General features: G+C 38.9%; 2 protein-coding genes across 7 annotated transcripts in view; one reads left to right on the forward strand and one right to left on the reverse strand.

Moving 5' to 3' along the window:
- Positions 1-10: 10 nt before the first annotated feature.
- On the reverse strand, positions 11-15,948 carry SYNGR4 (synaptogyrin 4). 3 transcript variants are annotated; one of them, XM_058182350.1, is made up of 5 exons: positions 15,702-15,948; positions 14,067-14,211; positions 11,896-12,133; positions 9,672-9,808; positions 11-2,377 (listed from the first exon to the last, which is right to left on the reverse strand). In XM_058182350.1, exons 2-5 carry the CDS (start codon positions 14,160-14,162, stop codon positions 2,159-2,161), a joined length of 690 nt encoding a protein of 229 aa, XP_058038333.1. In that variant the 5' UTR covers positions 14,163-14,211; positions 15,702-15,948; the 3' UTR covers positions 11-2,158. The 3 variants fall into 3 exon arrangements, with proteins under 3 accessions (XP_058038333.1, XP_058038332.1, XP_058038334.1); XM_058182349.1 differs by having other exon boundaries at positions 14,067-14,224; XM_058182351.1 differs by having other exon boundaries at positions 14,067-14,224; positions 15,650-15,948.
- A 386-nt stretch (positions 15,949-16,334) lies between these two features.
- The window catches only part of TMEM143 (transmembrane protein 143), a 38,370-nt gene continuing 28,139 nt past the window's right edge, over positions 16,335-26,565 (forward strand). Inside the window, exons 1-3 of one of the 4 annotated variants that reach the window (XM_058179717.1) lie at positions 16,348-16,448; positions 16,948-17,143; positions 22,671-22,778. In XM_058179717.1, coding sequence (XP_058035700.1) covers positions 16,949-17,143; positions 22,671-22,778 — 303 coding nt within the window. In that variant the 5' untranslated portion in view covers positions 16,348-16,448; position 16,948. Of the gene's footprint in view, positions 16,449-16,491; positions 17,144-22,670; positions 22,779-26,565 lie in introns of those variants that run through there. The other 3 variants (XM_058179719.1, XM_058179716.1, XM_058179718.1) reach the window with 3 other exon arrangements.

Below are 26,565 nucleotides of genomic sequence, written 5' to 3' on the forward strand. Positions count from 1 at the left end.
TGTATTAGAACATGTTTTCTACAAATGCCCCATCACTTCTTGCTTCATCTCTAAATTGATAAAAAATTGTATGTTTTCATATGAAAACATTTTTAATCTGTTGTACTGCTGCTATGAACCTGAACAATCAGTGAAACTAAAATTCAAGCTATATTTCAGCCAATCTAGACTTCCAATTTGTTTACATCTTAAAGTACATTTATGCTTACTCAAAAGCAAAATCTTTAGAATACTTGCTTTGAAAACTATGAAGGCAAGATTGCACAAACATGCAATTTTATAAAAAGGTTCTACATTTAGGCAAAAAAAACACAAAATGCACAGGTACTGTATATGTGGTACCTTGCTCAATACTAGTACTTGTGAGAGGGATCTTGGAGTCCTAGTGGATAACCATTTAGATATGAGCCAGCAGTGTGCAGCAGCTGCTAAAAAAGCCAACACAGTTCTGGGCTGCATAAACAGGGATAGAATCAAGATCACGTGAAGTGTTAGTGCCACTTTATAATGCCTTGGTAAGGCCACACTTGGAATATTGCATCCAGTTTTGGTCGCCACGATGTAAAAAAGATGTTGAGACTCTAGAAAGAGTGCAGAGAAGAGCAACAAAATGATTAGGGGACTGGAGGCTAAAACATATGAAGAACGGTTGCAGGAACTGGCTATGTCTAGTTTAATAAAAAGAAGGACTAGGGGAGACATGATAGCAATGTTCCAATATCTCAGGGGTTGCCACAAAGAAGAGGGAGTCGGGCTGTTCTCCAAAACACCTGAGAGTAGAACAAGAAGCAATGGGTGGAAACTGATCAAGGAAAGAAGCAACTTAGAACTAAGGAGAAATTTCCTGACAGTTAGAACAATTAATAAGTGGAACGACTTGCCTGCAGAAGTTGTGAATGCTCCAACACTGGAAATTTTTAAGAAAATGTTGGATAACCATCTGACTGAGATGGTGTAGGGTTTCCTGCCTGGGCAGGGGGTTGGACTAGAAGGCCTCCAAGGTCCCTTCCAACTCTGTTGTTATATTATATTATATTATTATATTATACAATCACTTAGAAATAAGTCTCATTGAATTCAGTGTGTATAGGAAGGAGCCATTTCTAAACAGTCATATTAAATTACTATCTGTTGAAATAATTCTGTTTTTCCATATCAATCCATAGCTGATTTTCTTAAATTTATAAAGCAAAATTTGCAATTTGTTTTGAATTGTGATTAGTCATTGGAAAACGAATGTCTAGGCTAAGATTCAGAGCTTATTTACATAACTATGATTCAGCAGCAATTGATAAGTTGTCTGGTTTTGGTCATTGTGAATAACCATGATTCCAGTTGCTTCCTGTAGAAAACTGATTACTTAAAAATACAATTCAATACTGTATCATTATTAGATAAATTAAGATGCGGTACTTTATTATTTACATTTTCCATGAAATTCCTTGCAAAAATTTGTATTTTGTGCTACCCTCAGATACTGCCTGCAATAGCTGCTAGCCACTTCTGTGATCACATGAATTATAAAATTGCCCTAATGGTTATGGCAGTTACATCTGACCATCTGGGATGAATACACAGTCCCTGTTGTTTATACTGAATTTTTTTCTACATAATCTTATACTGTAGCATCCATATAACCCAAATAAGCAGCATAGAGCATCTGAATCAGTGGTTGGACAAAGGCATAATATATAGAATTCTTCATACAGCTTTACAATTTGTCTCTAATTTACCAATGCCAATAGAGAAAAGAAAATAGTCTTCCCATATGTTTGCTTTTATATCTTAAAAGAAGTTTTTAACTATAATACTTGCACAATGCTATATCCATTCCTGAAAATATAACAGTACCTTTGCAGTTCCATATGCATTATTTTTTCCTCCTGCATAATGGCTTTTAGCATTTTAATACACAGGTCCCCAATACATGAGCCTTAATTTGGCTTTAAAGGATAATCGGTATGTACGCCATCCCAAGAAAGATAGAAGATCTGGACTAACATTCAAGCTTTATGAAGCATTTATGTATTATTAATATTACACACAATGACATGTTATACTGTACTTTACAAATTCCTTGTCCATCCATCTTTATTTTTGCTTTGATTCAGTACAATCAACTTAGTAAAATTTATTTACTACAGGAACAAATAACTGCTTAGTCATCAGTATTCATTAATGTTAGTCGATGGGGTACAGGAATGGATGGGTAGGAAGCTGCACCCATGTTTTCAGGGAACCCCATATTATTGGGAAGAGAGGTGGTGGTGGATGTAGAAAGGGTGGTCAGAGCAACAGATCCTTCATCCAGCGTCCGCTTATATGGCACAGGTGGCTCAGCCCACAGATTTTTCACAGCCAGATAGGCTAGATATCCCTAAGGAGGAGAAGCGGTAGCAAGTCAAGTACCTGTAATCTTACATTATCTTATGATAAGAAATTTGATCTTGTCCCGGGTGATTTAGGATGATATTACAAAATATGATATAATAATAAATAAAATATTAGCCTTTCTGAAATAATTGTAAAGATTTATGAAATAATGAAGTATTTAGCTTGATAAGTAATATATTCTCTCAGCTATTTTACAACAACCACTTTGTTTCCAACAGACTAAGTAAAATATACTGAGTTTAATCATTTTCAAATGATGAATTGAAAAAGAAAAGTTTTCCAGAATAGGATTTTTAGGAGAAAATTGAGAAAACAAGTATTGGGTCCTTAATGTGATATGTATGTTTTCTGCAATGAACAGAATATCTACGAATTAACTATTCTTCCCACTTACTGCAATGCAGAACAATATTTGGATAAAGCTACAAATATAAACATCTATAAGCTACAAATATCCAAATATGATTTTAAGGTATCATAAATACCCATCAGTAATTGGGATTTTGTAGCAGGGTGCTATGCCTCAAAAATATTAGCTTTAAGATTAGGCAGCTAGACTAGTAGAGGATTAGAGGAGAAAAAACATGCAATAGCGTCTACCTATCTCTTTAGATTGGAGGCCCGGATTCTTTGAGAAAAGCAAGAACATCTTTTAGTCCAGATTGAGCCCAAACTTTTTCCGCCTACATTATATTATTAAAGTCTCTAATTCATATACTCTCTTTATGAAGTCTCCTACATATCAAAACAGTATCAATGACTATATGCTAATATTCTCCAGAGCCACATATATGGTCATATTCATGCTGAATTTAAGTGAAAAACTAAAGCCCAGAAGATCCTTTGTAGTAGATAGGAAGCAGTCTTGCCATGGCTAGATATAAGATCTAATTTTCCTTGGCCACTAATTATTTGGAACCACTAAAATTATAAGTGCTTTTTATAATCATATCTTGCAGAGCAGTAAAACTAATTGGAGTCCTCAAGGAAAAATATGTATTCCTGAGGCCATGGAGTGATAAAATATTTCATTTTTCTTGCTTTGGATACAGATATAAGACCTGTTAGCCTTGTTATTTGCTAGAGAAACATTAAGATTAACGACGACTATGGCAAATCATTGAATTCCCAAATGAACACTATTGGTGGATATTCCATTCCCTTTTATCATATAAATATTCCACCTCTCACAATACTAGACAACACAGTATCAACAGTAGAAACCTTCAAATTTCTAGGTTCTACCATTATCGCAAGATCTAAAATAGACAGCTAACATCAAAAACGTCATCAAAAAAGCACAGCAAAGAATATTCTTTCTGCGCCAACTCAGAAAGCTAAAACTGCCCATGGAGCTACTGATCCAGTTCTACAGAGGAATTATTGAGTGTCATCTGCACCTCTATAACTGTTTGGTTTGGTTCTGCAGCCCAACAAGACAGACACAGACTTCAGAGGATAATTAGAACTGCAGAAAAAATAATTGCTACCAACCTGCCTTCCATTGAGGACCTGTATACTGCACGAATCAAGAAGAGGGCCGTGAAAATATTTACAGATCCCTCACATCCTGGACATAAACTGTTTCAATCCTACCCTCAAAACGACACTATAGAGCACTGCACACCAGAACAACTAGACACAAGAACAGTTTTTTCCCGAAGGCCATCACTCTGCTAAACAAATAATTCCCTCAACACTGTCAAACTATTTACTAAATCTGCACTATTAATCTTCTCATCATTCCCATCACCAATCAATCTCCTTCCACTTATGACTGTAACTTTGTTGCTTGTATCCTTACGATTTATACTGTAATTGTTTCCTGATTGCTTAATTGTAGCCTATGATTATAATTAAGTGTTATACCTTGATGAAGGTATCTTTTATGTACACTGAGAGCATATGCACCAAGACAAATTCCTTGTGTGTCCAATCACACTTGGCCAATAAAAATTCTATTCTATTCTATTCTATTCTATTCTATTCTATTCTATTCTATTCTATTCTATTCTAGGTAGAACAATTATGGACAGGTTCTTAAATCTTGCACATGTTCTGCTGATATTCAAAATAGGCCTTTCCTCAATCCAATCAAAAGGTGACAGTGCATTTGTTTCCTCTTACTATTTAAGTGGACTTGATCAGATGTGTGGGTCAAGACACAGTTTGCCCTGAACTAAATGTAGAAAAAGTGTGTATTATTATACTATTTTCAGTACCAACCAATTTATACTGAGATTCTTGTCCTGAAATTAGCAAACTTTGGAGAAAAGAATCTGTGACTCGGATCTGATGAAAAAGGCTCCTGAAAAAGTTTACTCTTTAAGGGAGTTATAGAAATACACCATCTAACTTCCCTGGGCAATGATTCTGTTTCTGAGCTGTTATGATTCTCTGAAAAAATAGAATAAACCACTGAAATGTCTGAATACTTTCTGGCTAATGGCACACAATCTAAACAACTTGACATTCAGGGTGTGTGTACAAAAGACAAGCAATACCACACCCAAATATGGACTTACAAATGCTTGATTTCCCATGTTATATCTTGCTTGAAATGACAGTAACTGTATGTTTAGTGTTGTCCCAAGAACTGCATCTTGAAAAAAATAATTTTTCTCCCATATCTATCAGAAATACATATATTCTGTAGGCAGTGCAGTATTTTTAAAATAATACTACAGTGTGCTGAATGGTAGACCTGTCAGTTTGCTATTAAGGAAAGAGGCTTTTAATAATCCATGTGTAGGATACATAGTAGGGCGGAGACTACTATGTCATTCTTTGTCTTAAAGGGTTGGAAGATAATGCTTAAAAGTTCAGAAGGTGAAAGAATGTAATTGTAAGGTTGTGGAAGGAAATTTAGATTATCAAGAAAAATACTAGGGACTCCCAGTTGGTTTGCTAAGAAAAATGATCTTATTCTTGCATAAATTCAACTAAACAGGTTTAAGAGATTGTTAGTTGAGGCAGTTGTATTGGGAAAAGAAATTAACTGTATTTACCCAATAAAAATACACTTTCCTCCAAATAATTATTGGTAAATTGGAAAGTGGTTTTCCATATTGCTATTAAACAAATGAGCAGGGGCTGCAACTCTTACTATTGCTACCAAAAGGTATAGGTGACTGATTATTTGGAATATTCCTAATTAATATTCCCAAAAATTATTTGCCTGCTTTTAGTAATGCCTAAATCTTGAACTTTCTCTTCCATTTCTTCTTCTGAGACACAACAGTGATTGGTCTCATTCGAGACAATGACGAATCCGCATATAGACGAGAGGTCGAACGACTAGCCTTGTGGTGCAACCAAAACAATCTGGAACTGAACACACTCAAAACCGTAGAAATGGTGGTAGACTTTAGGAGAAACCTGTTCTGTTTCCCTCCCCCCAATACTCCCAGCAAAGAGTCAGTCAGAGGCCTCCTTTTCTCCTTTTATTTACATAGATATATGTCCTGGCCACGTCTACCCACGGGCCTGCCAAGTTTCTGGAGATAACGAGGAAATTATAGATAAGGCCAGAATTACTCACGAATATATTCTTCCCTCCATTGATACAGTTTGCCCACGCAAATTCATTGCTTTGTCCAAGACAAAAAACCAGGAAGTCCCGCCTCCTATTTATAGTCTCTGCAGATGTCACTGCATGACAATTATGACTTGGCTTTATCCCAACGCTGCTTCTGCTGCGTGCGCTGGTCACGTCTGCGCAGTCTTGCATCACTCCAAAACTGTTCTTGGGGCGTTGCCAAATCAGAAGAAGGCTCCAGAGAATCAGGCCTTGCCGGCCCCTCCTCCTCCCTTTGAGTGGGTGCCAGGGAGGGAAAGGGCTCAAGAGAAGCAGGGCTTGCCAGGTCTTCTCCCTCACTTTCTGAATCATCCGAGTCCAGGAGTCCGGGTCCAGGAACCTGGGTCACAACACAACCCTTCCATACTTCCACCTCTCACAATACTTGACAACACAGTATCAATGGTAGAAACCTTCAAATTTCTAGGTTCTATCATATCACAAGATCTAAAATGGACAGCTAACATCAAAAACATCATTAAAAAAGGACAACAAAGAATGTTCTTTCTGCGCCAACTCAGTAAGCTCAAACTGCCCAAGGAGCTGCTGATCCAATTCTACAGAGGAATTATTGAGTCTGTTATTTGCACCTCTATAACTGTCTGGTTCGGTTCTGCAACCCAACAAGAAAAACACAGACTTCAGAGGATAATTAGAACTGCAGAAAAAATAATTGCTACCAACCTGCCTTCCATTGAGGACCTGTATACTGCACGAATCAAGAAGAGGGCCGTGAAAATATTTGCAGATCCCTCGCATCCTGGACATAAACTGTTTCAACTCCTACCTCAAACGACGCTATAGAGCACTGCACACCAGAACAACTAGACACAAGAACAGTTTTTCCCGAAGGCCATCACTCTGCTAAACAAATAATTCCCTCAACACTGTCAGACTATTTACTGAATCTGCACTACTATTAATCGTTTCATAGTTCCCATCACCAATCTCTTTCCACTTATGACTGTATAACTATAACTTGTTGCTGGCAATCCTTATGATTTATATTGATATATTGTCCATCAATTGTGTTGTAAATGTTGTACCTTGATGAACGTATCTTTTCTTTTATGTACACTGAGAGCATATGCACCAAGACAAATTCCTTGTGTGTCCAATCACACTTGGCCAATAAAAATTCTATTCTATTCTATTCTATTCTATTCTATTCTATTCTATTCTATTCTATTCTATTCTATTCTACTCATTTATCCGTTTCCATCACTGTATCTCCAGCTTTATTTCCCCCCTTTTTCTTTCCTTGCACTCGCCATACATCTATTCAGTAGCCTTTCCTCACCTTCATTCTAGGGTGAGGTGGGTTGAAGGTTGTTATTGGGGTTTTTTTTGCTTCCTTTTTACCATTTCTCCTAAGATGGAGTAGAACATGAACAGCATGTTTGATAGATTGCAGATGATATGTTTTTTTTAAAAAATAAATAAGGCATCTTATTTTACAGGCAATTAATGTTAGATCAAGAGCCAGTTTGGTGTAGTGGTTAAAGCATCAGGCTAAAAACTGGAAGACTGTTTCTAATCTGCCTTAGGCACAAAGCCAAATGCGTGACCTTGAGCCACTCACTTTCTCTCAGCCTTAGAAAGGGAGCAGTGGCAAGCCACTTTTGAAAAAAGAAATGCAACAACAACAACAACAAAACTGCAGGGACATATCCAGGTAGTCTCTCAAAATCAGACACAATTGAACAGAAAAAAAAAGTCAGTAGCCATTAATTAAATTTGTATTAATTTTGTTTTGTATTGATTCTTCCCTTTTTTTGAGTGTGATATATGGTAGGATTTTTCCTATACTCATTTATTTCTGTGTACTCCAAGGAAGAGTACACAGAAATAAATAAGTACAGGAAAAATCCTACCATATATCACAGAGTACCTTATAATTCAGGGTCTTCTTCTTTGGGATATTTTTTTTGGCAGGACTATATTTTTTAAGTCTTGACCCCTGTTAACTACCTCTATACTCAACTCTTAGAAAGCAGTTTATTGCTACCAAGCTTTTAAAAGAGCTTTAAGGAATCCAAGAAACTATTAAGCATAACAGTCCATCTGGTTAAATTGATGATAAAATCATAAAGCACTCAGAAAAACACAACCTGTGGAAGAAAGATCCATAACCCTTCTACAAAGTTTAGTCTCAATTCAATAATTTCCTGTTAACTGTGATCATCTCTCTTCATAAGTGAGGTAAACTAACAAGAAATCTGCAATTTTCTGTAGTCTTTAAGACTTTGTTCAAAGGTGTACTTTCTGCAAAATGTACTTAGTAAACTGGCAGAGTAAGCAGTGGGAATTAAAATGCTCTGAGCTTGGCAGGAGGTCAAGTAAGTTGTTACCAATATGGTCTCTGCTGGATGTAAAATGTATGTTAACTGTTCAGTCTTCCTGAGTTAAAGAAGATCATTCATGAACTAGCCTGAGTTCTGAATTGCTTTACATTTTTCTGTGCCAAGTTTGTAAATAAATGAGTACTGCTATTGCCTGTACATGAAGGCTCCTCTGATTGATTCTATATTTTTGATGGGAAATGTGAGTCACCCAGTTCCATAACAAATGAAGGAATAAACCTGCTTCAGAACTCATTCTTGAGCTAGTTTTCTCATTCCCAGAAATTAAAGATACTAGATTTTAACTTTAAAGTTTTGAAACAGAGAGTAAGCATATTTTCCTCATTGTTGTATTTCTATACTTAAAATACTAATTTAAGTTGGTTTAATGTTTTCAATATAAACCATCAACTTTAATTACCAGTCTAAAGGAATCAGGGGTCCATTTCATGGTAATGCAAAATTATTTATGCCCTGGAAGCAATCTTTGCAGGAAATGGGTGACCTGGGTATGATTCCAATAAAAGAGAATATCGTAGCTCAGGGTTGAATTGTGGGGTCCTTGTGGCTCTCTGAGCTTGGTTTTTTTCATTATCAGAATTGACAATGTTCCCTAGTTTGGTAATGAAACATCTGCAAGAAAACAACCAAGCTCAGAGCACCAAGGACCCCTGAGTACGATAGTACAGAAAATTACAAAGAAATTCAACAAACAATGGAAGAGATAGAAACAGCAGAAAGCAAACAGAAAATGTTGTCTATTTTTTTCAATACACAAACATGAGTTATCTTGTGTAAGTTCAGACAAAATCTGAGAATAGTGCAGGGATACAGAACCTGTAGTGTTCTAAATGTCACTTAACTACAACTCCCGTCTCCCTTCTCTTAGTAACCCATTCTAGTAAAAGCTAGTAGAAAATTGGAAGATCAGTGGCATCTGAGGAATCATAAGATCATTAGGTTTATAATATGAGTGTCTATTTGGCAATCACTCCAAATCTAAGTGTTACATAGGTGTGCTAGTTTGATTTAGTTCAGTCTGATACATTGTTTTGAAATACCTACATTGTAGCAGTAGTACATTTAAGAATGATCAAATACAAATGTTATGCATGCTGAACCAATCTGCTTTTACAATTTAAAAAATTAATTTCATTGAAAAGTAAACATCATCCATTATGGGATTATCCTTATCTGATTTAATGAGTAAAGTAAATGATATATGCTTCCTTAAGGCAGTTCATTTGGCCTTAATAAGATGAAATTGCCTTTGTGGCTAATGATACTCTGCAGGGATGTACTCTGCTTCCATTGCAGACTCATTCTGAAATAATAATGGATGTACTTGACTGACTCACCCAGCATGGAACAGAAAGGAAGGCAAAGGCAATGCTAGCCCGTGCAGCACTAGTTCCCAGCAGGTAGGAGTGAGTTGACCGGTTCCACTGATTGGTTAGGATACAGAATCCAACAAACCACAGGCATGTCCAAGTCACTGAGGAAAGAAGATGACTAAGAATGTGACACAAATAAATAAGTAGTGTGTTAGCATAAGTCCTGTGAGACCCACTACTGTATCTAAGGAAAAAATAGTATTTTCATTATTTCTTTTATTCTTTTGCCATACCCTATATAAGGACTTCTAGACCACCAGTGCTTAAAAATGATTGGATATTGGATTTTTTTTGTTGGTGCTGTAAGAAAATCGAGGGTTCTTTAACACTAATGTTTTTGACTTGTCCAATTATAGCTTTGTTTCAGTTTCAAGCCAGCACATATTAAAATAATTTTAGAATAAATTATTCCACGATTTAAATCAGATTTAAATATTATTTGATTGATAAAAGATGAACTATATTCTTAAAATATGAAATTATTTCATGAAAAGTTTGGCTCTATTGATAAAGATATTATATAAATGGACTAAACTCATCCTTTTATTAAGGAATTGAATCAGAATCTGAAATCTATTTCTGAAATGTTTTCTGTTCTAAAAATGAAGATAAAATAATATGTCACTACATGGTATAGATTTAATAAGCGTACTGCTCTTCACTGTCCAGCCCCAGTACAACTCCTTAATATAAAGAAAGATAAATTGTATTTTTTAAAAAAGTGGTTACAGGTAGTCTGCAACTTATGACCACAATTGAGCCATCTAGTCATAAGTTGTTCCAATTGTTGATTACCATGTGATCTGACTCAATTTTACAACTGGTTTTATGAAGGTTGTTAAGTGAATCAAGGGATGGTTAAAAAAAATTAAGTGAATCAAGCATATCTAATATCTGCTAGAAAACAGCAAAAAGCATTGCAGATTGCACTAATGTGACTGTGGAATGCTGCAACTAATCATAAATCTGAGCTGGCTGCCAAGTGCCTAAAATGTAATTTTGTGACACAAGGAATGAGTTTGGTAGTCAAGGATGAATCAAAAGTAATTTTCAAGTCCTTCATAACTTCAAATGTTAAACAACTGGTCATTAAGCAATGAGTAACTGTATGGTGATCAAGTTGTTGACTCTTAGCAACTATATTAAAAAAAATTCTCCATAGTGATCAGTCCCTACATGCACTACCAAGTCATTTATCAATGAACCCACTAATGATTATCCATCCATCCAGCTTGCTGCTGGTCATCCTCTTCTCCTCTTTCCTTCTACCTTTCCCAGCATTAGAGCCTTCTGTAGAGAGCTAGGTCTTAATATCTAAATAATGTAGTTAATCCTTTGTAAATATTAATAAGAAAGTGTACACCATTAGTCAGATCAACACATAAATTATCTTAAGGTCATACATTTTCGGGGGGGGGGGGAGAGGAAAGAAAGCAGTTTGAAATAGCTAAAAGACCAGAAAACAAGATAAAAAAAGAAAGTGACCTAAAACTGCAAAGTGAGCAGAGCAGAACAGAAAGTTTGTATCTCTTCCTTCCACAATCATTGAATTTGTATTGTTTCCTCATTAAGAAAACAGAATCTTGGCTTTAGTTTCTCAAAGAAACTTACAGGAAATTATCAGACATATTAAAAACAATAAATAAAGGCAACAAAGAGCAATAAAATAACTAGAGGGCCCCAAATTATCTGAAGTAAAATTTTTAACAGAAGATCCCCATGGAAAGGAGAAGTTGTTTTCCCTGGAAATAAGGTACAAAGCCTGGAAATGTGCCCATTTTCATCACTACTTATTGTTAATACAAATAATAAAGGAACCCAAAGAAGATCCTCTGAAACAATTTTAATAACTGGATAGATTCATTTGGAAGATCAGCAATAGTGTAATCACAACATGGTCAAATGTAGATGAAATCTAACAGCAGTTGGATTGTAAAATAAGGTTGACATTTTCATTTTGATAGAACTTGTGGTTTCAATGGGGAAGGTGGTTGGGAGACACCACGATTGTAATGGCTTGCTATCTGGGGGGATAGTATAGGAGTGAGAAAATATGAGGACAATTTTGATAGATCTACAAAGTAAAATATTTAGAATATAGGGGTTCTCAGGCATCAGCTATCTTCTAATTATTGTTAAATATTGAAATTTAGCTGATTATTTTCAAAATAATGACAAAACTACTCACTAGAGAAAGTAACATCCAATATAAGGATAGCATACTTGAATTTGTGATTTGTAATGCAAGTATCATAGACATCACAGCCCAAAAAGAGGAGACACTGGAGAAAAGAAAGTACACCGACTGTGATGCCATAGCAGCAGGCTGCCCCATTATCATTAAAAATACAATGTAGCTGGGAAGAGGTTGTCAAGTTTTGATATCCATCAGTCACCAAGGAGGCAAATATAACCAGAGAAAACACCTGAGGCAAGAAAAAAAAATGGGTGTGTTAAATACAAATGTTTGAATACTATGTGTTCCATGAAATACATTTTTTACAATCAAGTCTAACTGATCCAAGCATCATTCTTTTGGATCTGCATTGAGGCAAAGAGAAAAATCAACCTGATCATTCACCTCTTCTATAGCCATAAGCTATAGCAACATAAGGAGCAGGGAAATTGTTTTTATCTCTGAAGGTCAGAACCAAAGGACATACATACTGTCTATAGCAGGGGTCACCAACTGGTGGTCCGTGGACCACTGGTGCTCCACAGAAAAATTATTTGCATTTTTTATATTGCACTAAAACAGGGGTCCTCAAACTATGGGCCCTGGGCTGGATATGTGCAATGAACATTTGCTGCAAAGTCTTTCCCTTCGGGGTCTTTTTGTATGGGTCAGAGAGGGGCAGAAATTCTGACCCAGGGTCTGCTTCAGCCTCCTGGTGTGGGACTTTGGGTGAAGGCTCGAGGAAAGCGCCACTGGTGGTGAAGAACTGGAGGGCCTTGTTCCAGTGGGACTGCCTCATGGCCTGGAATTGGCTGCCCATCTCGGCCCTCTCAGCCCTCTGAGCTTCCAGGTACCGGTACCTGGCCTTGCACTCCCGCAGGTCTTCCCTCTGCTTGGAAAGCCTATGCTCCTAGTCCTCAGTGAGGTGCTTCTGCTGAGCCTCCTTCTCGGTCAGATCCAATTTGAACTGAGCTGTTTTGCCAACTCTTTCTTGTGGTGGGTATTCAGCTCCAACAACTGCTCCTCCCAAGGAGCCCAGGCGGGCAGGCAGAGTGGCTGGGAGGGAAGGGGCAAGTAGAGGCCGACGAGGCGCCCCTCAACGTGAGTAAAATTAAGTTGGTCATTACACAGATCATAGTAGTGGTCCTCGGGATTTAAAATTATGAATTTAGTGGTCCCTGAGGTCCAAAAGGTTGATGACCCCTGGTCTATAGCACAGCTGAAACAAGGAAGAAAAACAATGGTGGAAAATAATTTTCCAAGTAGTCCACCAAAGTGCTATTCACCTGAATTTTCTATGGAAAAGAGGCAACTCCTCCTCAGGACAAGCAGCTCAATAAAAAGCTGTGTGTATAACTCAGGAAATTTGGAGACTTGAGCCAGTGCTGAATCATACTCATGTCTGAGAACAGACTGACTGCATACAGTTTATATGCCTTTGACATATATGCCAAAGGCATGTCTTGAAGATCTCCATAGATTTAATAGGAATTGTATTGGCATCTTGTGCTTTAAATGTTCCCTATATCTAAGAGATTTCATCAGACATTAATTTTATTCAAATAGTTTGTGGCTTTGAACTTAATAGCTGGATCCTAGTTAAAAAACCAAAATAACAAACCTTATTTTACAAGTACTGTAGTATGGAAGTGAGGTACCAATAGTCACATTTGTATACAAAATGATTACACTAAGTGAAAACAGTATAGTCAGACATATGTAATTATTATTCAGATAGTAGAATTTGGTCTATGAGAAAATGATGAATGTGGACACAAAGGCAGGCAGGTCTGCTTCCTACAAGGAAAGTCTCACTGAAGGAAAGCTTCATTAGAAACTGGCAGGAAGTCAGAAGTTGCTCCCACTCTCACTGCCTTTTTGCTCACCCATGGCCATTCTCTTTCTCGTTTTAGTCAGGAAATTTCTATGTAATGACCCAATGGGTCACAGGTTATCTACTTGTTTATAAAGCAAAAGACTGGATTATATTTGAAAATAAAAATATTATGGCTATTGCTGATATAGTACAACCTATCCTAATAATGTGTGTTGTGATAGCCTCTTTTTGATTCCCAATTATTATGTTAGAATACTATTTTGAAGTTAAAACTGCATCAGAGATAATATGTGACCCCAAATATAGAAGAAGCCACCATTTAGTTAGTACTGTTATTTTGTCTCACCCCTGCTAGTGTTCTAGCAACAATCTGAGGTTGTATGAAGAAGTGCACCATGTCATGGTCTGAAAGGTCCCGTAAGACTGAAGTCATTTTTCTCATCCTGTAGTTGTCTTTTTGTCATTAGAACAAAACTGAATCTGGAAGGCAGCTGTAAATTGAAGCTGAGAAACATTATCTGAATTTTAAGAATATAATACAAATATTGCTAAGATCCTATCTACCAACACCGAACATTTAAAAAAAATAGTTGTTTTTTCAGAGTTCTGTTCCTGCCTTAGCACATCCCAACAAGTCTTTAATCTACCTACCAGTCATATGGAAGGTTAACAAAACTGTGATTATGAAATATTTAAAGGCAACTTATAGAATTTTCCATTATCTTTTAAGATGACTTTTAAGAAATATTCCTTTAGTTGCACAAAAACTGAACTAGCAGCTTTTTGTGAGTGATAGCCATACTTTTGATATCTGAGTTTAACAATATCATTCTATTTAGGCAGTTACACCTTTGTTACCGTCACTCCAAGATATGCTCCGGAGCCTCAGTTATAGGATGAGTTCATGCATGAGTACTTAGTTAAATGTCATTTTCCAGTTCATATTTAAATTTAATAGAAAAGAGGGCTACAATCAGCTATCACCCCAGTGATGGAGCACAATCAAATACTACTCAGTATGCCTTTTCATTTTGTTCTCAGAATCTAATTTCATAGTAAATATTGCAAATCTGATTAGTTTTATCTGAAAAAACTATGTGCAAAAAAGTTTTACTATTCAAATTTGTTGTGTTATTCCCTTGAAAGGAATAAACCAGTGCTTCTCAATTATTTTGTCATGCCCCCCTAGGAAGAAGAAAACATTTTTCGCGTCCCCCGCGCGACTGTAAATAGTATCATTATTAAAAAAAACAAGGTCAAACGCGCCCCCCTTTACGGAGCCTCGCGCCCCACCTGGGGGGCGCACCCCACTATTTGAGAAGCACTGGAATAAACTTACCTATTTGGTTATAAAGATTTACTTCTCTATAGCAAATAAGAAATCGACCTATTATTTTAAATTCCATGTGTAAATGCAGCTCTAAATACATTCCTTTGATTTCTTTTCCTACCTGAGAAATACTGAAAAATGTCTAGTTTTAGCACAAAGGATATGTACTGAAATCTCTGCTCAGCCAGACTTACTGGGCAATTTTAAACTAGAATTTCTCTGCTGTTAGAATAAAACGAGGGAAAAGGAAAGGTACGTAACCTAGAGAAAGATCCATTTAAGGTACAATTAAATATATTGAAATAAGTTGCTCCTTTTGGATAATTATATTGTTTTGTGTTCCTCAATATTTAACTACAGCTACATATATTCTTTGCCTTGGGGAAAATATTGTAACAAAGAATCCAACCTGTGCCCCTTATTTTTAACTCTCCTTTCCTCAGGCAGGAGTTGGCTTCAATCCCTACTTTACTACCGTATTTACATATGAATACATCCTGAAAATGGCAGATGGGAGAAAGCTTAAAAAGCTCAAATGAAACAGTTGTAAGGGACTTCACGATAAAGCCTACGCAGAAGTGAAGGACACAGCGTTTTACATTTTCCTGATCATCCTGGAACATTTCAGAAGCGTCCTCCTTCCTCACTTACCCCTTGGGGAAAGTGAAGGAAATGAAGTTTTTCCCGCCTTTCCGATCTCGTCACATGCCCATGGAGGGAGGGGAAAAGGGCTTGAGAGAACTCGAAGCCTGAATGGTCAAGAGAGCTGCCAGTGTCTCTTTTCGAACGCTGGAGCGTTCAACGGGCAGTTGGAAATGACTGTTGGGGGTGGGAGTTAGAATGACGCCTCAGAGGATTCTAGAGAACCCCGCGTGCGCTGAAGAGGAAGTGCAGTCTTATTTCGGCGGCGCGAAGTGTTGGGCGCATGCGCGTCATATTAAAACCGAATGGATTGGAAAGTCTTTCTGATACTGTGGAATTCATTTGATTGTTGCATGCGCCCCGTGGTTTGGCCATAGAGACAGGAAAGGAAAATGGTATAGAGCAACCAACTCGGCTTCTCTTAAATCGAAACGTTTTCAGTAGTTCTCATTGAGTAAAAGACGAATGATACAAAATGTCTCCATTGTGAGCCTCGAAGGTATTTTGCAGAGGCTGAAACAGAACAGAGTTCATGGGCAAATAAGTTTTACGCTTTGCGGGTAGCTGTTTTAAATTTTCTATCTCTAGTTTATGGGCTCAGTTTAACTCGCGACAATCGACGTAAGCCACTGCGCAAGCGCATGACGCAATGTGAAGTGCACCGGGAATAGCTAAAAGATTAGACTTGCGGGCGGAAGAAGAAAGAAACATTGTGCGCATGTACCCCCAGATTCAATGTCAGGCTTCTTTTTAAAGGTCAGAGCTCGTTGCTCCAATAGTGGACTTTTTTTTTTTTTTGGTCCGAATTGGATTTGTAGTTAAAACAGTTTTTGTGTGTGTGAGTGAAGAGGGAGAAAAAAAAAATAACCTCCTTGGTTTGTAAGTTGGGGGGAGGGGGCTTTAATTTCAACGGTTTGGATAGCCTGATGAATTTGACTTTTAACCCCTGTTGTTCTGTCCTGTTCTGTTGCTTTCACATGCAATTGCGGGTGGTGGTAGTGGGGAAAGTACCTTTTTTTGTGTGCATGGTACCTCCATGTTAACTGAGCATTCTTTGCCTGCAGCTTATCAAAAAAGATAGATTTGCTCTACTTGATTTATGAAGGCTTTCTACATTTGCTGCTTTGAAAGGTGCCCACCACAACTCTTCAAACAGTGTGGTTGTAAAATAATGTCAGCTTGAGGAAACTTAGCCAAGGAATATGAATATGCCTGTGCTGCCATTTTTTAACTGTTAAGCTTTGGACTCTCCCAGAATGCTGAGCATAACCCGGTTAGCCCTGGGGACCAAGATTATAGGGTTGTCTTTGCGTGGCAAGGCATCCCTTGCTACCACGATGGTGAAATATCGGAAGATGCGGAAGCCAGCAGAACCACAGAACTGGGCAATGGATTATCAGGAGAAATACATCCCGTTTTCCAAGAACCAACTGGTTGAAGCCCTGGTAAAGGTAAAAATAGGCTTCTGTGTCAATTCTGACATCCCTGGAATGCATTGCACAAAATGCATTGCATCCCTCTCGGCTTTCGGAGTGTTTCGTTGCCTCAGAACAGCATAAACAATTTTTACAATGTGCAGATAGTGCTTGGTGAAATCATAGAAGCAAGCAAAATATATCACCCCTACTCATAGACAATACAAGCAGCAATAGTGTGAAGTGTTATACAGTAATACGTTATATACTGGTTTACTTGATGTGCATGATGCATTTGGATTGCGAAATATAATTTCTCTTGACCCAGTCCATGCTTGCTTTAGTATACCAGGTGTGATTGTTGTTGTTGTTTTAGTAAATTATCTGCAATCTTGATTTTGGAATCTTAATTTTCCTTCATTTCACAGCTCTTTTTTGCCTGTTAAGTAGGGTCTGTCTTCATGAAAATGTGGCATATGAATTAAGCCGATCTTAAAAAACTTGCTTCGATGGGGCAGACTTCTGAAGTGATGAGATGGGCCAAATGGGATGAACCTTTGGAAGAGAACATTCTGAAGAGATGAAAACACTTCTTGAAACAAAATGCTGTTCGTGTAGAAATTGAAGAGTAGAGGAAACAGTGGTTTAAATTTTATTAAACAAATGTAAAGAAATGGAGAAAAAGCATAGCCTGTGGAGAGGAGGAGAAGACAGTTATCCTATATGCTGAGTGGCATGGCATGGGGAAAAAATGAAAGGGTGACAAATTACAAGCTTTTGTAGGAAGGAGAAAAGGGTATAAAAGGGAATGAAAGAGGAATTCTAGTTACAATTGGTAGCTATCTAAATTCCTTGATGGTTGAGGAACGGCAACGCCCTAATGTTATCCTGGAAGCCCTTCATGTTTCCTTTGATATATAGGATCTATTATGATTAAATCTGAAAATACACCTTTCTCATTTAAATGGGAAGACTCATATTAGAGAGACTCACTCTTGAAAGGTAGAATGGCCTTTACCAGACAGAAGCAGTCCAGATACTTAGCACAGATTATAAAAAGTTGACCTCTAAGATCTGGAGTGTATTGGACAATAATGATCTGGAGAATATGAAGTGAATTCTTTTGAACTTTACTACTAGGCATATAGAGGTTACACAATGTATTTATTTATTTATTTATTTAATCAAACTTTTATACCGCCCTTCTCCCAAAGGACTCAGGGCGGTTTATAGCCAAATAAAAACAAGACAAACATAATAAATACAGAATAAAATACTATTTAAAAAACTTATTCGATTTGGCCCAAGTTAAAATCTTTAAAAGAATAAAACCCACTAAAATTAAAACCAAATAAAAACTAAAAACCCTATGCCAGTCCTGCACGGATGAATAAGTATGTCTTCAGCTCACGGCGAAAGGTTCGAAGGTCCGGTAGTTGGCGAAGTCCTGGGGGAAGTTCATTCCAGAGGGTGGGAGCCCCCACAGAGAAGGCCCTACTCCTGGGGGCCGCCAGCCGACATTGTTTGGCGGAGGGCACCCTGAGGAGTCCCTCTCTGTGGGAGTGCACGGGTCGGTGAGAGGCAATCGGTAGCAGTAGGCGGTCCCGTAAGTAACCCGGTCCTAAGCCATGGAGCGCTTTAAAGGTAGTAGTAACCAGCACCTTGAAGTGCATCCGGAAGACCACAGGTAGCCAGTGCAGCCTGCGCAGGAGTGGTGTCACATTGGAGCCACGAGTGGCTCCCTCTATCACCCGCGCAGCTGCATTCTGAACCAACTGGAGCCTCCGGGTGCTCTTCAAGGGGAGCCCCATGTAGAGAGCATTGCAGTAATCCAAGCGAGAGGTATAAGCCCTTTGTGCTTTAGACCTAGATTAGTGCTAAATTATAATACTTATATTCCCATAAAGGGACAAATTAAGGATAATGATCCTGCCATATAAATGTACCCACCTTAATAATGATGTATGAAACTTCTAGAAATCAGGACTTTTTTTTCTTGTCCAGGAGTTCTTTACAGCCACTTCTACTTCTACACCCCAATGAAGTTGTTGAAGTGCTGTCCCGGTGTTTGGAGGCCGTACGGGTCTGGATGGGGAGAACCAGGCCCAAGCTTAACCCCCCCAAGAGGGAGGGGCTGGGGATGCCGGCACCCCGATTCAGTCAGCTGCAGCCGCGGCTGGCTGTTGGAGGCGAGTTATTGGCCCCAAAGGATAGGGTGCGCAACTTAGGTGTCCTCCTGACGATCGGCTGTCGCTTGAAGATCATTTGACGGCCGCTCCAGGGGGCCTTCCACCAGGTTCACCTGGTTCGCAGTTGCGCCTTCCTTGATCGGGATGCCTTATGCACGGTCACTCATGCGCTTGTTACCTCTCGCTTGGATTACTGTAATGCTCTCACATGGGCTCCCTTGAAGTGCGCCGGAGGCTTCAGTTAGTCCAGAATGCAGCTGCTGGTTATAGAGGAGCTACACGAGCCCCATGTAGAGAGCATTGCAGTAATCCAAGCGAGAGGTATAAGCCCTTTGTGCTTTAGACCTAGATTAGTGCTAAATTATAATACTTATATTCCCATAAAGGGACAAATTAAGGATAATGATCCTGCCATATAAATGTACCCACCTTAATAATGATGTATGAAACTTCTAGAAATCAGGACTTTTTTTTCTTGTCCAGGAGTTCTTTACAGCCACTTCTACTTCTACACCCCAATGAAGTTGTTGAAGTGCTGTCCCGGTGTTTGGAGGCCGTACGGGTCTGGATGGGGAGAAACAGGCTCAAGCTTAATCCCTCCAAGACGGAGTGGCTGTGGATGCCGGCACCCCGATTCAGTCAGCTGCAGCCGCGGCTGGCTGTTGGGGGGGGGGTATTGGCCCCAAAGGATAGGGGGGGGAACTTAGGTGGCCTCCTGACGATCGGCTGTCGCTTGAAGATCATTTGACGGCCGCTCCAGGGGGCCTTCCACCAGGTTCACCTGGTTCGCAGTTGCGCCTTCCTTGATCGGGATGCCTTATGCACGGTCACTCATGCGCTTGTTACCTCTCGCTTGGATTACTGTAATGCTCTCACATGGGCTCCCTTGAAGTGCGCCGGAGGCTTCAGTTAGTCCAGAATGCAGCTGCTGGTTATAGAGGAGCTACACGAGCCCCATGTAGAGAGCATTGCAGTAATCCAAGCGAGAGGTATAAGCCCTTTGTGCTTTAGACCTAGATTAGTGCTAAATTATAATACTTATATTCCCATAAAGGGACAAATTAAGGATAATGATCCTGCCATATAAATGTACCCACCTTAATAATGATGTATGAAACTTCTAGAAATCAGGACTTTTTTTTCTTGTCCAGGAGTTCTTTACAGCCACTTCTACTTCTACACCCCAATGAAGTTGTTGAAGTGCTGTCCCGGTGTTTGGAGGCCAGACGGGTCTGGATGGGGAGAAACAGGCTCAAGCTTAATCCTCCAAGACGGAGTGGCTGTGGATGCCGGCACCGATTCAGTCAGCTGCAGCCGCGGCTGGCTGTTGGTGGCGAGTTATTGGCCCCAAAGGATAGGGTGCGAACTTAGGTGTCCTCCTGACGATCGGCTGTCGCTTGAAGATCATTTGACGGCCGCTCCAGGGGGCCTTCCACCAGGTTCACCTGGTTCGCAGTTGCGCCTTCCTTGATCGGGATGCCTTATGCACGGTCACTCATGCGCTTGTTACCTCTCGCTTGGATTACTGTAATGCTCTCACATGGGCTCCCTTGAAGTGCGCCGGAGGCTTCAGTTAGTCCAGAATGCAGCTGCTGGTTATAGAGGAGCTACACGTAGCTCCCATGTAACACCGATCCTGCAGGCTGCACTGGCTGCCTGTGGCTTTCCGAGTGCACTTTAAGGTGTTGGTTATGACCTTTAAAGCGCTCCATGGCTTAGGACCTGGGTACTTACGGGACCGCCTGCTGCTACCACATGCCTCCCACCGACCCGTACGCTCCCATAGAGAGGGACGTCTCAGAGTGCCGTCCGCCAAACAATGCCGGCTGGCGGCCCCCAGGGGAAGGGCCTTCTCTGTGGGGGCACCCACACTCTGGAATGAGCTTCCCCCGGGTTTACGTCAAATACCCGACCTCCGGACATTTCGTCGCGAACTAAAAACACATCTTTTTATCCGCGCGGGGCTGGCTTAAATTAGTTTTAAGGGAAATTTTATTAATTTTAAATGGGGTTTTTAGTATGGAAAATTTTAATTTCAGGCTAATTTAATAAGTTTTAAATGGTATTTTAATTTGTATATTGTGTTGTTCTTACTTTTGCCTGTACACCGCCCTGAGTCCTTCGGGAGAAGGGCGGTATAAAAATTAAATAAAATAAAATAAATAAATAAATAAATAAATACTATAGTCATGGTTAAAAAGGTGGAGAAACATAAAAGTATGGATTGGAAATCTGAAGTCTGTTTATGAAACATTCCATTTTTTTCTCTCAAAGCATATAATTGAAGATGTAAATTTCATTACAGGTAGTCCTCAACTTATAACCACAATTGAGCCCAAAATTTCTGTTGCTAAGTGAGATATTTGTTAAGTGAATTTTGCCCCATTTTACGACCCTTCTTGCCACACTTGTTACTTAAGTTGTTAAGTTAGTAACATGGTTATTAAGTAAATCTGGTTTCCCAATTGCCTTTGCTTGTCAGAAGGTTGTGATCACATAGCCTAGGAATACTGCAACTGTCATAGTCAGTTGCCAAACATCTGAATCTTGATTATGTGACCATGGGAATGCTGCAATAGTTGTAAGTGTGAAAAACCTTTTTTCAATGCCATTGTAACTTCGGACAGTCACTAAATGAACTGTTTTAAGTCAAGAACTACCTGTATTGTTATAACGATATTTGAGATGCATGTTGCTATTGACTCTGCCATATATTTTATGTCAAGTCTGATTATATCTCTCTCCTAAACTGTTATAATTTCAAGAATATTTACTACTTTGTACCCCTTTTATTGGAATTTTAAAATGGAACTTTCTACATGCAAAGCATGCATTATGTTCTTGAACAGTGGTTCCTTCTCTAATAGATAGAAATTTATAATCAGGCATTGTACACAAATATTCCAAGATACGTTGATTACTAGAAATGTTGGCTATCCAAAAATTCATCTGTGAAGACCGAACCGAACAATATGCCTATACCTCAATGAAGATTCAGACATGCCTATTGAAGAATTTACGCTAATTACCATTGTAGATCAGTTCTGCATTGGGGAAAGAGGAATTTCCCAGTAGCTATGACTGCAGAATTCCTACTCTTAAGTATTATTCAGGTCATGTTCAAAAACATTTATCTCAAACCAATTTTAAGCTGTATTATAAGTGGCTTGAAATAAATGGAAAACTGTAAAGATAATAGTGCTGCAGCAAGATGCTATATAGGCTACTAACTAACTGTTACAGAGATGACTGTGCACCAGAACTGAGTAAACAGTTGTGTTTATTTTGGTACTACTCAAGGAACACCTCAATAAACGGACTGCTTCTTATGGCCATTTAACACTTTAATCCGGCTCCCTTTTTTCCTTTCTCAGGAGTTCCACTCTTCTAATCATGAAGAACGCAATTCATTCTTGCAGTTTGTGTCTCAGGTGGACTCATCCCTTGTACACCATTACTATTCTGTTTTGGAGAAGCTACAGGTAGTTGCAAACTTTCTTTTTGCAGGCAATTTATAAAAAATATTCCTGTCTACGTAGAAGATAGCAAGGGAGATGACTGTTAGACAACAATTGTTTGTAAGGATTTTAATATTACTAAGCATCCCCCCAAAACATATACATGGTTTTTTTTTAAAAAACATACCATTTTGCCATGTTTCTAAATAAAAATAGCTCCTTACCAAGTGGGATGTCAGAGAAATGCAGTCACTGTGTGCCTCTTTGGTTGGGTTGCTTGACTTCCTTTGCTAATAACAGCTTCATTTCCTTATACAGTGTTACCTTGGTACTCATCGTTAATTGTTTCCGGGAGACACAGTGAGCACCAAAAATGAGTACCAAACAGATTTTTCCCATAAGGAATAATGTAGTGAGTAACAAGGCAGCTTTTGCATTGAGTACCAAACAAATGATGAATATTGGGATAACATTTTTGCATCAAAATACATTGAATATAAAATTTGACGATTTGCAAAGCAGATGAGTACCAAGGTATCACTGTAATTAATATGGAAACCGAAAGGATGGAGAAATGGATCCATCCTCACTATCTGTCCTTCCATTATGAATATGAGGTCATGGCAACTTGTCTCTATCTTGAGCATGGATAAGATTGTAATCCTTTATGCGATACTCTGTACATGAACTCTTGCGCCTGTGAGGTGCCCCCACCTCACAGGAGTGGCCCGCTTCATTACCTAGGGCCGGCCTCAATGACGGGTCTTGGGACCCACAGAGGTGTCAAGAAAGAGCCTTTGGGGGTTTTTAGATAGGGAATTTTTAAGGGGAGGGAGGGTTAGGGCGGGTGTTGGGGGGAGGGGGGTCCAGTTCCTGCGCATGCTCGCGGCGTTCATTCTATAGACTCGAACGTTATGGGGGAGGATTGCGTTCCTTCTGGTGAGAGTGGTCCCATTTGCACGGTAAGTGGGAGGGGCAGATATGGCGGAAGTGAGGGATCGTATCGACTTTTGGGGGCGCGTACTCGATGTTTGAAGGCGATCACACGCCCCGATCCCTCAGACTTCTCCCATTCCCCGGATGGTCAAGACCCTCAGAGCCTAGGCCTCCGGTTGATGTTGTGCAACGCACGGTCCATGGTCAATAAGGCCCCCCTGGTTTGTGATCTTATTCAGCGGGGTTCCGCGGACCTTATAGGTGTTACGGAAACCTGGTTGGGCACAGAAGGGGGCGTGCTCCTTGTTGAAATGTGCCCACCGGGTTTCCGAGCATTCCATCAACCGAGGGCCCAAGGTAGGGGTGGGGGGGTGGCAGTTGTTATTAAAGAGAGTCTAGAGCCGAGGGAGACCACTGTTCCTCAGATTGCCGGCTGTGAATCCCTCTTTGTGAGATGGGGTCATAGATGTCAGATGGGCTTGCTGGTCACGTACCTGGCTCCTTGCTGCGTGACAGCAGCCCTGCTTGAGCTCCTGGAGGTGCTTGCTAGAGTGGCGGTTGAGACCCCCAGACTTATGGTTATGGGGGACTTTAACCTGCCATCGACCGGCATGTCATCGACAGCAGCTCGGGAGTTCATGGCTTCCATGACAGCCTTGGACCTGACTCAAGTAGTTGATGGCCCCATTCACGACGGGGGTGGCACGCTGGATTTGATTTTTATCTCTGGACAGTGGTTGAAGGATCTGGACTTGAGAGATTTAGTCATTGAACCTTTGTCATGGTCAGATCACTCTCTCCTTCATCTGGACTTTCTTTTTTTTTTTTTTTTATTCAAAAAGTTTTACAAAAAATTTTTCCCCTTTCCCCCCCTCCTCTCCCCTCCCTTCACAACCCCCCTCCCCCCCCCCGACTTCCCGGAACGGGCACAAGGTATAGTTAAAAATAAAACAAACATATGCTAAAAAATTTTCATCCCAACTTAATTATACCCTTAATTATAATCATCAATTCCTAACTTCCCCCAAAAACAATCAAGAATAATACATCATAATCATTCAAAAACAGTCTGATAACTCTTAGTCTGATATCTACGTTGAATATAGTCAATCCATTTTTTCCATTCCTTTAAGAATCTTTCTTGCATATTGTCTTTCAAAAAGGCTGATATCTTCGCCATCTCAGCCAAATTGGCAACCTTCAATATCCATTCTTCTATTGTAGGTACTTCTTTTTTCTTCCAGTATTGTCCTATTAGTAGTCTTGCTGCTGTTATTAGGTTTAAAATCAATTTAGTCTCAATTACTGTACAATCCGTAATAATTCCCAACAAGAAAAATTGCGGCAGGAACTTTATCTTCTTTTTCAAAACATTTTGTAAAATCCACCAAATTTTTATCCAAAAGGCCTTTATGTCCTTACAAGTCCACCAAATGTGAAAATATGTAGCGTCATCACAATTACATCTCCAACATTTTGCTTGCATATCTGGATACATACACGATAATTTTTTAGGATCTAGATGCCATCTATAAAACATTTTATAAAAATTTCCCTCAGATTCTGTGCCTGCGTGAATTTAACATTTCTAACCCAAATTTTTCCCCAAGTTTCCAATAATATTGGCTCCTGAAAATTTTGTGCCCACTTTATCATACAATCCTTTACCAAGTCCCTTTCAGAATCTATTTCAAGTAACACATTATACAATCTCTTTATATGCTCCTGAGACTGATTTCTAATTTGCTTTACCAAATTATCCCCCTTCTGCTCTATATCAATTTTCTGATCTCCCTTCCATCTAGCACGTAGTTGCTCATATTGAAACCAAGTATAATTTTTCCCTTCCTCTCTTAATACTTGCAGAGATTTTAACTGCAAATTACCTCTTTCAGTATACAAAAGATCTTTATATGTAATCATTTCCTGATTCTGTTCTATGTTTATATTTTCTATTGTATGTCTAGGACTTGCCCATATAGGAACCTTATAATTTAGTTTATAAGAGTATTTTTCCAAACACGCAGAAGGGCATTTCTTAGCACATGATTTTTAAAGGCCTTATCCACTTTTTGTCATAAATTAAATATGCATGCCATCCATATAGCAAATCATAACCTTCTATATTCAAAATTCTGTCCTCTGTTAAATTAAACCAATCACTTATTGCAGAGAGCAGCTGCTTCATAATATAATTTAAAATTAGGCATTTTAAACCTCCCTTTCCGAGAATCTTGAATTATTTTCATTTTAACCCTAGCTTTTTACCTTCCCATATAAATTTGTTAATTCCTTCTGCCATTCCTCAAGATTCTTATCTTTCTTAATTATTGGTATCATCTGAAAGAGGAATAAAATCTAGGTAAAACATTCATTTTAATAGCAGCAATTCTCCCCAGCAAAGATAATTGCAATTTTTTCCAAACAATCAACTCCTTCTGAACTTTTTGCCATAAAACCTCATAGTTATTCTTATACAATTTCACATTTGACGATGTAATATAAACCCCTAAGTACTTAACCTTCTTTACAATTTCAAATCCTGTTATTTCCTCTAGTTTTTCTTTCTGTTGTCTGGCCCTATTTTTATTATCACTTTTTGTCTTTTCTGATTTACCTTAAACCCTGAAACATTCCCATATTGATCAATTATTTCCAACAAAGATTTACTAGAATTTATAGGGTTTGTTAAAGTAATCACCAAATCATCTGCAAAAGCTCTTAGTTTATATTCATATTGTCTAACTCTAATTCCCTCTATCTCCTTTACTTCTCGATTTTATCCAATAATGGTTCTAGAGTTAAAATAAACAATAATGGTGATAAAGGACATCCCTGTCTTGTTCCTTTCGCAATCTTAAAAGGTTCTGTTAAG

The sequence above is a fragment of the Ahaetulla prasina genome, chromosome 4 (assembly GCF_028640845.1).
Source record: "Ahaetulla prasina isolate Xishuangbanna chromosome 4, ASM2864084v1, whole genome shotgun sequence".
In the NCBI taxonomy this organism is placed as follows: Eukaryota; Metazoa; Chordata; class Lepidosauria; order Squamata; family Colubridae; genus Ahaetulla; species Ahaetulla prasina.